Source organism: Symphalangus syndactylus, chromosome 12 (genome assembly GCF_028878055.3).
Source record: "Symphalangus syndactylus isolate Jambi chromosome 12, NHGRI_mSymSyn1-v2.1_pri, whole genome shotgun sequence".
Lineage (NCBI taxonomy): Eukaryota > Metazoa > Chordata > Mammalia > Primates > Hylobatidae > Symphalangus > Symphalangus syndactylus.
This window is the reverse complement of record NC_072441.2, coordinates 52,423,704-52,436,519: the sequence shown is the minus strand read 5'-3', so window position 1 is coordinate 52,436,519 and position 12,816 is coordinate 52,423,704. Positions and strand designations below refer to the sequence as shown.

Sequence of the window (12,816 nt, the reverse complement as noted above, 5' to 3'; positions counted from 1 at the left end):
CATTTGTTCAACATAGATTATTGCTTCCACTTCCAATTTTCCACAATTATAAGTACTACTAAGGTAAATGTTCCTTAAATATATATTTTTGTAAGCTCAATTAATAATTTAAGATAAATTCATAGACATAGAACTGCAGAAACAGAGTATGAACACTTTAAAGGCTTTTGGTTGAATTCATATCTGTATGGTCTCTGCAACGATGGAGAACATTGTTCTTCATAATCTTTACAATCTTATAGGCCAAAAATAAATAAAGTTCTCATTTCAATTTATATTTTTGAATATTTTTCAATAAACTTATTTTGTATTTTTCTTTTGTACTGAAATAACCAGATGATAAAACAATAATTCAATAACTGACAAACCAAATTTTAGACATGTCTTGGCCTTTAGACTTCATGTTATGGCTGGTGGGCCTAATTTTTTTTAATTGGGACTTATTAAAGCATAATTTGCATCCTGTTACATCCTTTCTTGGCATATAGTTTTATGAGTTTTGACGAATGCATACTTTCATGAAATTATCGCCGTAATCAAGTCAGAGAATGTTTCTGTGACTCCCAAATGTTTCAGCCTTCCCCTTTGTAGTCATCCCTCCTTCAATCTCCAACTTCGAGAAACCACTGATTTGTTTTGGTTCCTCGCGTTTTGCCATTCTCAGGATATTATATAAGTGGACTCATGCATTTTGAGTTTTTGAGTCTGACTTATTTGTTACATGCATCTGTAGTCTGTGTTTTTCCCATTTAATTGCTGAGTAGTATCCTGTTGTATGGATGCACCACAGTTTGTTTATCCATTTACCAATTGAAGGTTGGGTTATTTCCATGTTTTGGCAATTATGAATAAAGCTGATATAAACATTCATATACAGATTTTGGGAGTATATATATTTTATTTCTTTTAGATAAATACCTAGCAGTGAGATTGCCAGGTTGTATGGTAAACATATATTTACCTTTGTAAAACATTTTTCAAGTTATCTGTGTCATTTCTAATGGCCCTTATGATTTTGAGTGGTTCTGAGATGAATCTTGATGTAGCTCATTCAGATTTTTATCAACTGGTGCCTCTTTGTGAAAATAAGCAAGTTTTTAAATGAGGAGTTTTAATCAACTCCTGGTTCTACAAGAATTTATCATGCATTTGGTCCATTGTCCACATCCTCTGATTCTTCTCTGTCAAGTAGTGTTAGGATGCTTATTTAGTAAATCTAAAGCATTTTTAAAAGTTAAAGGAAAATGAAATAACTAAGAAGCAGCCAATTTTATAGGTTAAAGTGTTAGTATATAAAACAAGGCATGGATACAATTTACTGTTGAGTTATCTTATCATCAGCTGTTATGTATAGTGAAATTTTATTTATAATCAGATTTGTAATATATGAAATGTAACAAATATCAAATACAGAGCACTATGATATGTCTCGTGGGGAGAGAGAGAAATTTGTAACGATATACAGAAGATGATGATGGCTATACCGGAGGAACACATAAAGGGAGATCTGTCTAAACTTAGCAATGCTTGAAACATCATCTTAGGGGGGATCTGCAGGACCACGAGCCAAGTGAGGACAAGAGAGAAGAATGGTCCAGGTGGAGATTCCAGCTCGCGTAATGGTTTTGTTCAGCAGGCGAGATAAGGGCACAAGGGCAAGAAACTTGAGGATGCTGTTAAAGATTGATCATATGATCAACTGTGGGGTCCAAAAGGAGTGAAAAAGAAGCGGAATTCATAAGGAGCATGATAGACTGGAACAGATGGATAAATTAGTAGTCAGGAAATTTCCTCATGGCCAAAGAAACCCTGTTGTGTGAGGGAGGTAAGACAGGAGGCAAGTTGGGATTTTACATTTCAAACATGATTACTGGTTGAGAATATAGCTATGAATATGTGATAAAATTGTGGTAGAGAGGAAGGTTATTATAGTTGAGGAGGTTAACAAACTTAGAAGACAAAGTGCATGGATACCCATATCCACCAAATACCATAAACCCGTTAGCATTCATAGACTTCCATGAAATTTCATGTCAATACATTTGGGAAACATTGAGTTAAAGAAAAACAAACAATTAGCTGGGTGTGGTGGTGTGTACCTGTAATCCCAGCTACTCAGGAGGCTGAGGCAGGAGAATCGCTTGAACCCGGGAGGCGGAGGTTACAGTGATCTGAAATCTCGCCACTGCACTACAGCCTGGGCGACAGAACGAGATTCTGTCTCAAAAAAAAAAAAAGTGAAATAAACAGGTATTTTCTGAAGGTCTTCCTAACACGTTTATGCATTGTGTAACTCTAAGCATGACATATAATGTGCAGTTAATGTCAAAAGGCTTGAATTCAAAGATTTATTTTTTGGAATTATTCTGGTTCACTGATTTTTTTAAGCAATACTCTTTTGCCAGTGAAAGGACAGCATCTTAAAGAAGGAATTGATTTTACATCCCTGATAATGCTTACTCCATTAATAACTTTTCTTCAACTTTAGGCAGTGGTACTCAGACTGGCATAAAAGACAATCCATTGCTTGTGGCACTTGCAAAAAGAGAAGGTATCTGGGTTTCACACCAAGACATTCTGATCCAGAAGGCCTGGGCTTGGGCCCCAGGACTTGTACTACATCAGTCATATCAGGTGATCTGGATATGGAGTCAGCACTTGATCTGGATACAGCTGGGCCTGCAGAACCTCTGACACAGTGGTTCTCAATATTGTCTGTACATAACAATCATCCGGAGAGCCTTTAAAAATTCCAGTAACCAGGCCATGCCTCATACCAATTAAATCCTGGTCTCTGGGGTTGCATCAGTATTTTCTTAAAGATCCTGAGTGATCCCAGCATGAAGCCACAGTAGAGAATCAGTGCCTCTAAAGATTTGGTGTGAAAAGCCTTAAGCTTCTTTGGCTTCTCAGGACTTGGAAGTACTTCATAAGATCTGTAGCTAATGCTCTCCTAAAAACTGGGCCTGCCTCTGGTTTAATTATCAGAGAAAGCTGCCTAGAGATTCTTTTAGAAGATAGCTGTTAGCTCTTTTCTCTGAATAGTAAAAAAAAGGAAACTTCCGAATGGTAACAAAAATTTGAACCAATATAAAACTCTGAACTGAAACAGAACCACTGTACAGAAAGGTTAACAGTCCTCCAAAAAAGTCACCTTTCCCAAGAAAACTTTGGTTCTGTCACATGATAGCTTTTATGTCTCCAACTTCTTAAAACAACAAGAAATTGCTCAACATAAATTTTAGAATCAGTTTTACAGCTTCAAATCTGAATTTAACTAATTTCTTCTTAAATAGTTCTGACATTGTTTCTCTTTACTAAAATACCAACTTCACAACCTACCAGAAGGAAAACAATGTGACAAAGTAGAACCTTCGAACACATGAACACATACTCCGTGTGCTTTGCTTTTTTCCTCTCTTCTGCTCACTTTCCCCTCCTCAAAGCACACAGTGAATGAAGCAAATGAATGAGTTAAAGAAGCAAATCGCAAAATAAATGGACAATATTTGAGATTATGACATCCACCTATCTTTTCCTGATGCAATGTAGGCTATGTCAGAATTGTTGATTAATTTATTGGACCATGATTCCTTCTGCAGAATCCTTAGTGTCAGATGTTTTTACAGAATTCAAAATATTTTATATTTTAGGAATATGTATATTTTGTTACACAAGCAGCATCTGGAGCAACAACTGTAATCACAGATGAGTATTTCTGCAGCAAAACATGGAGTATAAATTGCCTCACAACAGGTCAGGTTTTGCCACCAAATGAGTTTGAGCCAATCTTAAAAGAAACATTTTGTTGAGTTTTAAACTTTGTTTGGATATGAGCATTGAAGATCGGTAGAATAGTGTATTTTATATTCAAATGGTGAGCTTTATTTGTAAAATTCTAACCAATTACTTAAAAATTATTTATTTTACTTTTTCTTTTTTTAACTTTATAGCTTGTTTCTGTGGCTTTTATAAGTAACTATAAATAAATGATGAATATGTTTGAGTAGGGACAGGGACCCCTGTGTATATAATCCCGTTTAATCCTAATAAAAATCCATTCAAAAAGTATGTATTCTTATCTCTATTTCACAGATGAGAAAGCTGGGTCTGTGAAAGGTTAAATTGCTTGCTAAAATTTCAGTTGTGATGGAGACCACATTTAAACACTTGACATTCAGACGACTTGACTGCAAAGACCACTGTACCACACAGCTTCCGCAGCAACAGAGTCAGAGACATAAATCATTGCATGAAAGACAGGTGCACAGATCCCATTTTATGTTTAGGTTAAAACCCTATGCTGATCGTTGATAGCTTCTCCTATTCAAATACAAAAGCTTTTTATCATCAATCATCTTGAAAGAATGAAACTGGAATAATATTTAATCTCAGCATTTGATCTAACAATGTAACAACATGGAACTTTAAATAAACCAGTACTTTGAATAAATTAAGTCAATATTTAAATAAACATTTAAGTAATATGTAAAACGCATTTTGTAGGTGTGCCAGAATCAACCTATTGAGAATGGTCAAGAAGAAAATTCACAGGAAAGGTCCTTTAAAGACTGTCTTGCCAGGCTCTTCAGCTGGATAATGAGAATAAGCCACTGTGAACACCTTCAATTAAGGCAATAAACGTATGTGCGCTGGAGCGCACTGGTGTTGGAATTGGGTTGCAAAGCTAAGACAAATACAGAAAAATGTGTCCTTCTGTGCAGGTTTTCCTTACAACCAAAAGCAATATAGGAACTAGAGCATTTGGTTGCTGCTGTTGTAGTTATAATTATTAATCTTTCAAATACATTTTATTTTTCAATCATCAATATGAATTTAGCATTCCTTCACTAAGAAGCCATTAATAATGGCATTTTACTTGTTTTCCTATAGCTGTAATTCCAAAGACTTCCCTGGAGTATCCTTTTTGCATTTTCCCATACTTTTCCCCTTATTTGTTGATTGTTGAGTGACAGGTCTTGCCAGATGGCAAGTCATCACCAAAGTTTCGTGTCATGAATCGTGACGGTTTTGTCTTAATTAACATTTTTTTAAAATTACAGACTGTATTTTCTATGTGGAGGTGTAGAATAAATAGTAAAATAGAGATTTTCATGCAGAACTTAGAGCTTTTAAAATGGACATGCTATAGAGACTTTAAAATTTATTAAATTTAAGTATCCAGTACAACTTTCCAGAAACAACGTGTTTGCTTTCTCTTGTGACCCCTGCACTCAAGGACCAGACTCAGTATTTTGCTCAGTGGTTTGCTGTGCACCTGAGTGAACACTTTCTAATGGATGCTTCATGTAGCATATTCTAATCTTCAACTATTTGGGGTCAAGCTTTGTCATCTTCATGGTAAGCCTCTGTTAATGTAATTGCAGAAGGTACCAGGAATTGTGACAATAAATTATATGGCCACTTTCTTCTCATGATTCTGAATAGAACTTTTAAGCATGAGCTTTTGGTTTGCCTACTGCTTTTTTGCACTATCATCTACTAATAAGATTTAGTATTGCATATTAAGAATTTAGCCATATTGAAAAAGAGAAACACTTGGTCAACTACTTTGCCTCATAGGCAGTCCATTTCTCAAGACAGCAATCTGAAAATACTAAACAGAATTCTGGTTTTCCATGTTAATGGGAAAAATACTGCTGGGAAGTGAATGGACAATAACTTCCTGCACAGGAATTAGGCCATCTGTGTATTTCAAATTATGAATGTACATACCTTGGTAATGTAAGTTGTATAATGTACCATCATATAATAGATTCTTATAAAAGGACCTCAAGTAATTATCTTGGCCCTTCTTTAGATTCCTTCAAGGAAGATCACCCCTGTGCCAGAAGAGAATTAAACTTAAAAAAAAAACAAACTACTGAGATAAATAATCCATCTCTTTCATTTATGATATAGGTTCATTTGCTCTTAAACAGTAAAGTAAATGAACAGAAGCTCTCTGATCTGTCTGTACACTTCTTTCATGTACTACGATTAAATTTCCCCTTAATTTTCTCTTCCCTAGGCATAGTCACTTCAGTGTTTTATTTTTGTCTGTTTATCTGTCTGCTAACTGCAACTAAAATGATGAGCCCCAAGCAGGATACTTCTAATCCCAGTCAAATAGGAAAAAATGAAAGCACCTCAGAAGTTAAAACTTAAGTGATGTGAAATGGAAAGATGCTAATTTGGGGGAGGGGGCAAGAGTTTTCCCTAGAATCCTGGGATCTAAAAATACAGTCAGTCTAGAAATCAACTGTTGTCCTTGTAGTTTAACTTGGTAATATTTTTGCATAGGAAAAGAGTATTATGGCTTAAAATTTATGGGCAGTTAAAGGGAGATCTAGTGATCACTGAAGCATGTGATTTTAAATGCCAAGACTGAATTCCAGTATTTTCTAGATCTCAATAGCTCACCTACAGTTATACATTCCATGCCTCATTATTAAGGTTTCTTAGTCTGTTTTATGCTGCTATAACAGAATACCACAAACTGGGTAATTTATGAGGAGCAGAAATTTATTGGCTTAGGATTCTGGAGGCTGGGAAGTCCAAGGTCAAGGTGCTCACATCTGGTAAGGGCCTTCTTGCTGCACCATAACATAATGGAAGCACAAAAAGAGGGAACGAGAGAGAAGGGGACTAAACTTGCTTTTTTATAACAAACCCTGACCTATAATAAGGACATTAATTCTTTCATGAGGGCAAAACCCTAGTGGTCTAATCACCTCCCATTAGGCCTCACCTATCAACACTGTTGCCTTAGAAATTAAGTTTCCAACATGTGCATTTTAATGGACACATTAAACCACAGTCTAGGGTGACTTTATATTACTATTTGGGACAATCCTCATTTAAGCCTGTTGTCCTTGTGTAGTATTAGCACCCTTTTCCCCCTTCCACATGTCCATATTTAGATGATAAATTATATGGTCACCCTACAGTTATTACAGTTTCTTTGTTACACTCTCCAGCTTGCACTTGTGCAGTTGGTTTTTCCTCTATTTCTGTCAAGCTCTGCATTGATCATCAGTGGTTTGCTTCTGATTATTTCTCTGTTTATTGAAGTCCTTTAATGTGTATTTAATTCTGCTTTCCAGGTTGGTGGTTGCCCCCTAAAGATCATCTTCAGCAAATTTAATGAGCCTTGTGAACCCTCCCTTCATTATCTGGGTCAACAATGGGAACCCTGAGGCCTAGGCCAGTGGCCTTTGGGACACCATCCATGTTCTTTCTTACCTCCTTTCTTTTCTCTCTGCTGCCCCTTATTGACCCTTTTCCTACCCACCAGTTGTCACTGACTGATTAATCTTTAATTTCTATCTTAACATCTTTCCAGAAATTATGTTGTTCTAGATCCTATTAAGAAGTGTGATGTTCATGACGGTTTTGTGCTGAAACACTCTATATCAAATTGCATTTTCTCAGTTCACTGGTTTCAAGTACCCGTGGGGCCACTAGAAATAAAACTGTGATGTATTATTTCCATAGTTCTTATTGTTTTAATTCAATCGTAGTGCATTATATAACTCTGACAAGTCATCTTTACCCTGAAGTCATTCCTGAGCTTTTGTAAGGAAAACTCAAGAAAACTTAGAGATGAGCTACTGAATGTCCAGGCATTTTCGTGATGCATTTTTAAATGGGAAATTAAAGTTTCTAAAGTGTTACCAGGAGTTAGTGAAAAACTCAGCATGCTCTGCTCACTCCTGATTCTTACTAATTTTGTTTTTCTCTAGTATTAAGTGGGTCAAGCCTAGAAGATAATGTCCCAAATTGTAGTCAATGAGATTCTTTTCATGTGGTTTAATATGCCTAAATTCAATGAAAATGAATTTAATTTCTTTACACACATTTTAAATATGTTTTGATGAATTAAAATACTTAAACTTGAAAAAAGCTATATGTATGTTGAGAAAATTTTATAGCATACATTCATCATACAAAATTCTGTTTATGATATCATTTATTATAAAAGCGAATGCAAAAGCCATACAAAAACTATACAAAACACATTTAAAATGGGTAGTATGATGGTAGAACCCTTTTGTAATGTTGATGTTATTTGTTGGGGTTGTCAGTCATATTAGATCTTGACATAAGCCCATATGTAGCGTGATTAATTATGTAATAGTGGTTTTTCATTGCAGTATTTCAGCAGGCATGACATGGCCTGTTGCCTGCCTGATTCTATTTAAATATTAGCCATTCCACAGAGTTTCTTTGTACATAATTCTGTTGATTTCCAAAAAAAAAAAAAAAAAAAAGCTCTGTAAAGAATTCTATGGCAGAGGTAAACAACAGAGACTACGGTCTGGAGTCAGGATTCATGCATCAAAAATGAAGTGTTTAAGTAGATTTTTGTCAACTAGCAAATGCCATTTTAGTCTGAGCATTTCACCACCTCATTCTACACCATCTGTCTCTCAGGGAGCAATTAATCTGAAACTCCAACATGCAGCATTAAAATTCCATTAACACTGAACAGAATATTAACGTGTCTGGCATTGCCATTTTTATCTTTTCAAATTTCGGAGTTAATTTTGAATAAAGCAGGTATAACATTTTAATCTATTTGTATAATTAAGATTATTGAATAAAATATGCAATTAGCAGTGAAAATTATGTAATAATATATAAAACTTAGTTTAATAATGCTGGATGTTTTGGCAACTTCAACATTCAGCATATAAGCTAATGATTATTTGTAAAGGTACTACATATTTTACAAAGCTAATGTTCCCAAGCCTCTCACTTTGTCATTCCTTTTTCTTTTTGCAGAACCACATCACTGCCTTCGCAGAAGTCACATGATACTGAAGCAGATGGTTTTTCACTACATTGGACATCATCCCTTTTTACCATCCATTCATAACACCCAAAGTTTGTTTGATTGCAAAGGAAGTTTATAAAGTTGTTTAATAATTTTTATAATTTTAAAATCAATGTCAACCTGTTTCCCCCACTAGACTGTGAGCTCCTCGAGGGCAGGATTGTCTTTTTTTTTTCTGTGTCCCCAGCAGTTACAACAAAGCCTAGCACAAAGTAGGTGTTCAACAAAAATGTGATGACCAAATGAACAAAATTCTTAAATAAAACATTCGCTTTAGTTTCTCACAGAATCATTGCAATTATGTTAAGAGAAATCTCTACATAAATCGTATTTGTGTATGAAAACCTTCTATTTTGGGCTAGTTATTTTTTTTAGTTTTCATATGTCTATTCAGCAGTATGCCATATTTAATTTGAAGTGGACTTTGAAAGTCATGGGGGTTTTTATTTTGTTATTCAGCATGACATTATTTCCATTCTAACATTTCAGTGTGTGAAATTACTTTACTTTTAGAAAGTATGTCCTATAGTAAAATAATGTTTCCACATTATGTTATATTTCACGTAAAATACCATTCATACTATACATTCTAAGACTGGTGCTTCTGCTTTTGAAGGGGAAAATGCCAATTTTTACTGTAATAAGTAATGTATCATAATTAAAAATTATTTATTTGGACTTCTTCTCCTGACAATTGTGGCTTAATTCATGACTTGTTTTTGAATGCAGGCAGTATTTAGAATAGTTTAAATGAGTAAATTCAGCACTGGTACCTTATTATTGAGTAATTTCCCATGGGTAGCAGTGTCTCAAGAGTGGTCAAAGGCTCCACTCTTAGGCTTTTTTACTACTAAAGATTCCACATAATTTAAATGGGAAAGAACTACACCCTGACACATAATTTAAATTATATAAATGCTAGAAATATGGTTAATGTACTTTACTTTGCATTTGTGTAGTACTTTATAGTTTACAAAGTATATTTACAGCAATTATTTTATGTAATCCTCATAATAACCTGGTATAAACATGAAGAGTATGGCTTTATTTTTATAGATAAGAAAAATGAAGCCAAGACAGGGTAAATAACATGCCAAATCACAAACTAGTAAGAGACATAGTTGAAGCTTAAATTCAGGTTTTCTGACCCTGAACTCATATTCCTTTCTAATATAGCGCAGCTGTCATCTCATTTTGGACACTGAGGCCTTTCAGAGCTCAGTAGAATCCTGGGCAACTACCTATGGTTCAAAAAATAAAGAAATGCCAGAATACAATTATGAAAGCTCTGCTGTGTTTTAAATGTTTCTGTTTTAAGAATGAACACTTTTCAAATATAAAACTATATAATAATTGTAATCCAGTTTTAAAATAATGAATATCAAGAGTCTAGATGTGAGGCTGTTTGTAAAAGAGAAGCCTAAATTCAGCATCTCCCCTTCCACCCTCAGCCTCAGGTCCCAGCCTCCCACTCAGGAGAGTGCCCAAGGGACATACCTTACATTTAGCATGTGGAATTACAGATTAAAATCGCCATAATATAAGGAAGGTGAGCTCCTCAACAATAACTTTGCAATAATTAAAACTACCCTAAGTAACTTTGGCTTATATGGCAAAGTAACTTTGGCAGTAATTGACTGAAATGAATCTTTCTAAACTTTACAGTACTAAAGAAAGCAAACTTTTGTCTCTGTAATTTCAACAGAAATCAGCAAATAAATATAACCAAAGATTGTCCATTACTCCCCAGATAGATGTAAGTTGCCCATTTCTATCACTGTGGAAGCTAAAACACTTCTACTAGGGCCAAAAAGGAAAAAGAAAAGAAAAGCAAAGAAAATTTCTACTAGCTTCGGACCTCTAGAGTGATTCAGTCCTGTTGGAAATTTAGAACATGAAGAAACTTTGAATGTCTTGACTCTTTTTAAAGTTTTTTTTTTTTTTTTTTTTTTGAGACGGAGTCTTGCTCTGTCCCCCAGGCTGGAGTGCAGTGGCGCAATCTCGGCTCACTGCAAGCTCCGCCTCCCGGGTTCACGCCATTCTCCTGCCTCAGCCTCTCCGAGTAGCTGGGACTACAGGCGCCCGCCACCACGCCCGGCTAATTTTTTGTATTTTTAGTAGAGACGGGGTTTCACCGTGTTAGCCAGGATGGTCTCGATCTCCTGACCTCATGATCTGCCCGCCTCGGCCTCCCAAAGTGCTGGGATTACAGGCGTGAGCCACCGTGCCCGGCCCCTTTTTAAAGATTTTTTAGGCAATAACAATAATAGGGGATTCACTTATTGAGAATGAAAGTGAAGGGGATGATCACAATGTAAAGAAAGCTAGATTACTAGTAAGGCTTCCAGAGTTTCATCAGTTCTATTGATTCTACATCAGACTTCCAAGGAGCCAAGCAGGAATGTTTTTCCTGCTGGAAGCCTTAGCTATATGTTCGTATGTCAAGGTTGCTTCTTTGTACCTTGCTAAACCTCATCTGAATGCAGGAGTTATAAATTCTTCAAAAACTCAGATTTAACCCAGAACCAGAGTAAAGTCACCTCTACTATTTACACATCATGGGCTCAAGATTGTACAGTGAGTGATGCTGTCATGAGGAAAAATCAGATGAAAAAGGCAAGATATATGTGAATAAGGCAAAAGCCAGAAAATAGCCCTTATTCATGATGCTATTATTGAGAATGAAAATCATATTTCAGAAAATATTAATATGTAAATATGTACATATGTAGTCTGGTAAAAGCAGGCAAACACATATCTTTCTGATAAAAACATCCTTTTTATTCTACTTACTTGGGGCCCAGGTCAGTATAATTTGGTCAACTTGAAAATTTCAGTAGTCTCTGTTTGCATGGCAGAAATTCTGCACATGTTTTATCTGATTCCTATGATAACTTAAAAGGCTCTTTTATGTTAAAAGAGAGGTGAATCTTCTTTGACAGACTTTGTATTTTCCACTTCTAACTGGGCCTCTCTTTTCTCAGGATCTATCCTAGCCAAATATCTCAGTTACATTTACCATACAGTTTCCTTTGTGAAAGAACAGTAGGGGAGGAAAGAATTCTCTGCTGTGTATTGTATTTTTCAAATAAAAATTTAAAAATTCAATTGAAAACTGAATTTTGACTTTGTAATATATTGGTCTTGATAGGGGGTAGAGGAATAAGGAATGCTTATTAATGTGCATGAAAGAATTCTCAGAGTGACTGAAGAATGTTTGGAAATGGATCACAATGGATCAGATTAGACCAGTTCCTTGGACAGCTCAATTACCCTCTGCATCTCATGGACCATCTTGGCATCTTACTAACATCCTTATTTCCAAATCACGACTCCCTAGAAGCTATTTGAGACACTGAGCAGGTATATGATCCACTATATAGGCTCACTTCTATGTTGAGCAAAGCATTTAAGATTGGATGTAAATTAGCATATTCCTGCCTTCTAAGACACCATTTATTATATTTTGACTGCATGCTCTAAAAAGTTGCCCTGGAAATATACCAAATGGTTCTATTTATGCTTTGAAAATATTGATCTCAAAATTTGCCAGGCATGGGCTTTCTAACGAATTTTCCAAATAACAGTTCTTTTAGAATATCAATTAAGGGGATTTCCTCCAGACTTTAAGTGAATGAATCTCTTTTAAGAAAAACGAGAGTATTCAAATTCCTCTTTCCTGTCCACTTTAGATTATAGTCTGATCTTAGCCTAATAGAGCCTCAGGACATGGCCAACATTGAATAAAATAAGTTTGCTCTCTTTACCCCAAGTCTTAGGAGCCATGAATGGATCATAGCATCTAAATTCTAAACTCAGATTGCTATCTTTCAAAACTGTGGCCTTGCTCACAAAGGAGCTTCAGATAAGAAAATATAGATGAGTGGACACAACCGCCTTTAGCATTCACATGAAAACTCAAAGCCATGTCTCAAAGGCCTCATTCTTTAGACGAGTGATATGGACAGGTGCCATCC

The 12,816-nt window shown here is 35.5% G+C and overlaps 1 protein-coding gene across 2 annotated transcripts in view; it reads left to right on the top strand.

The window, feature by feature from the left end:
- Positions 1-9,517, top strand: part of PLPPR5 (phospholipid phosphatase related 5) — a 112,089-nt gene extending 102,572 nt beyond the window's left edge. For both annotated transcript variants that reach the window (XM_063624345.1, XM_063624344.1), the window contains exon 6: positions 8,788-9,517. In XM_063624345.1, the coding sequence (XP_063480415.1) occupies positions 8,788-8,820 (33 nt within the window). In that variant the 3' untranslated portion in view covers positions 8,821-9,517. The remainder of the gene's footprint in view (positions 1-8,787) is intronic.
- Positions 9,518-12,816: the final 3,299 nt, after the last annotated feature.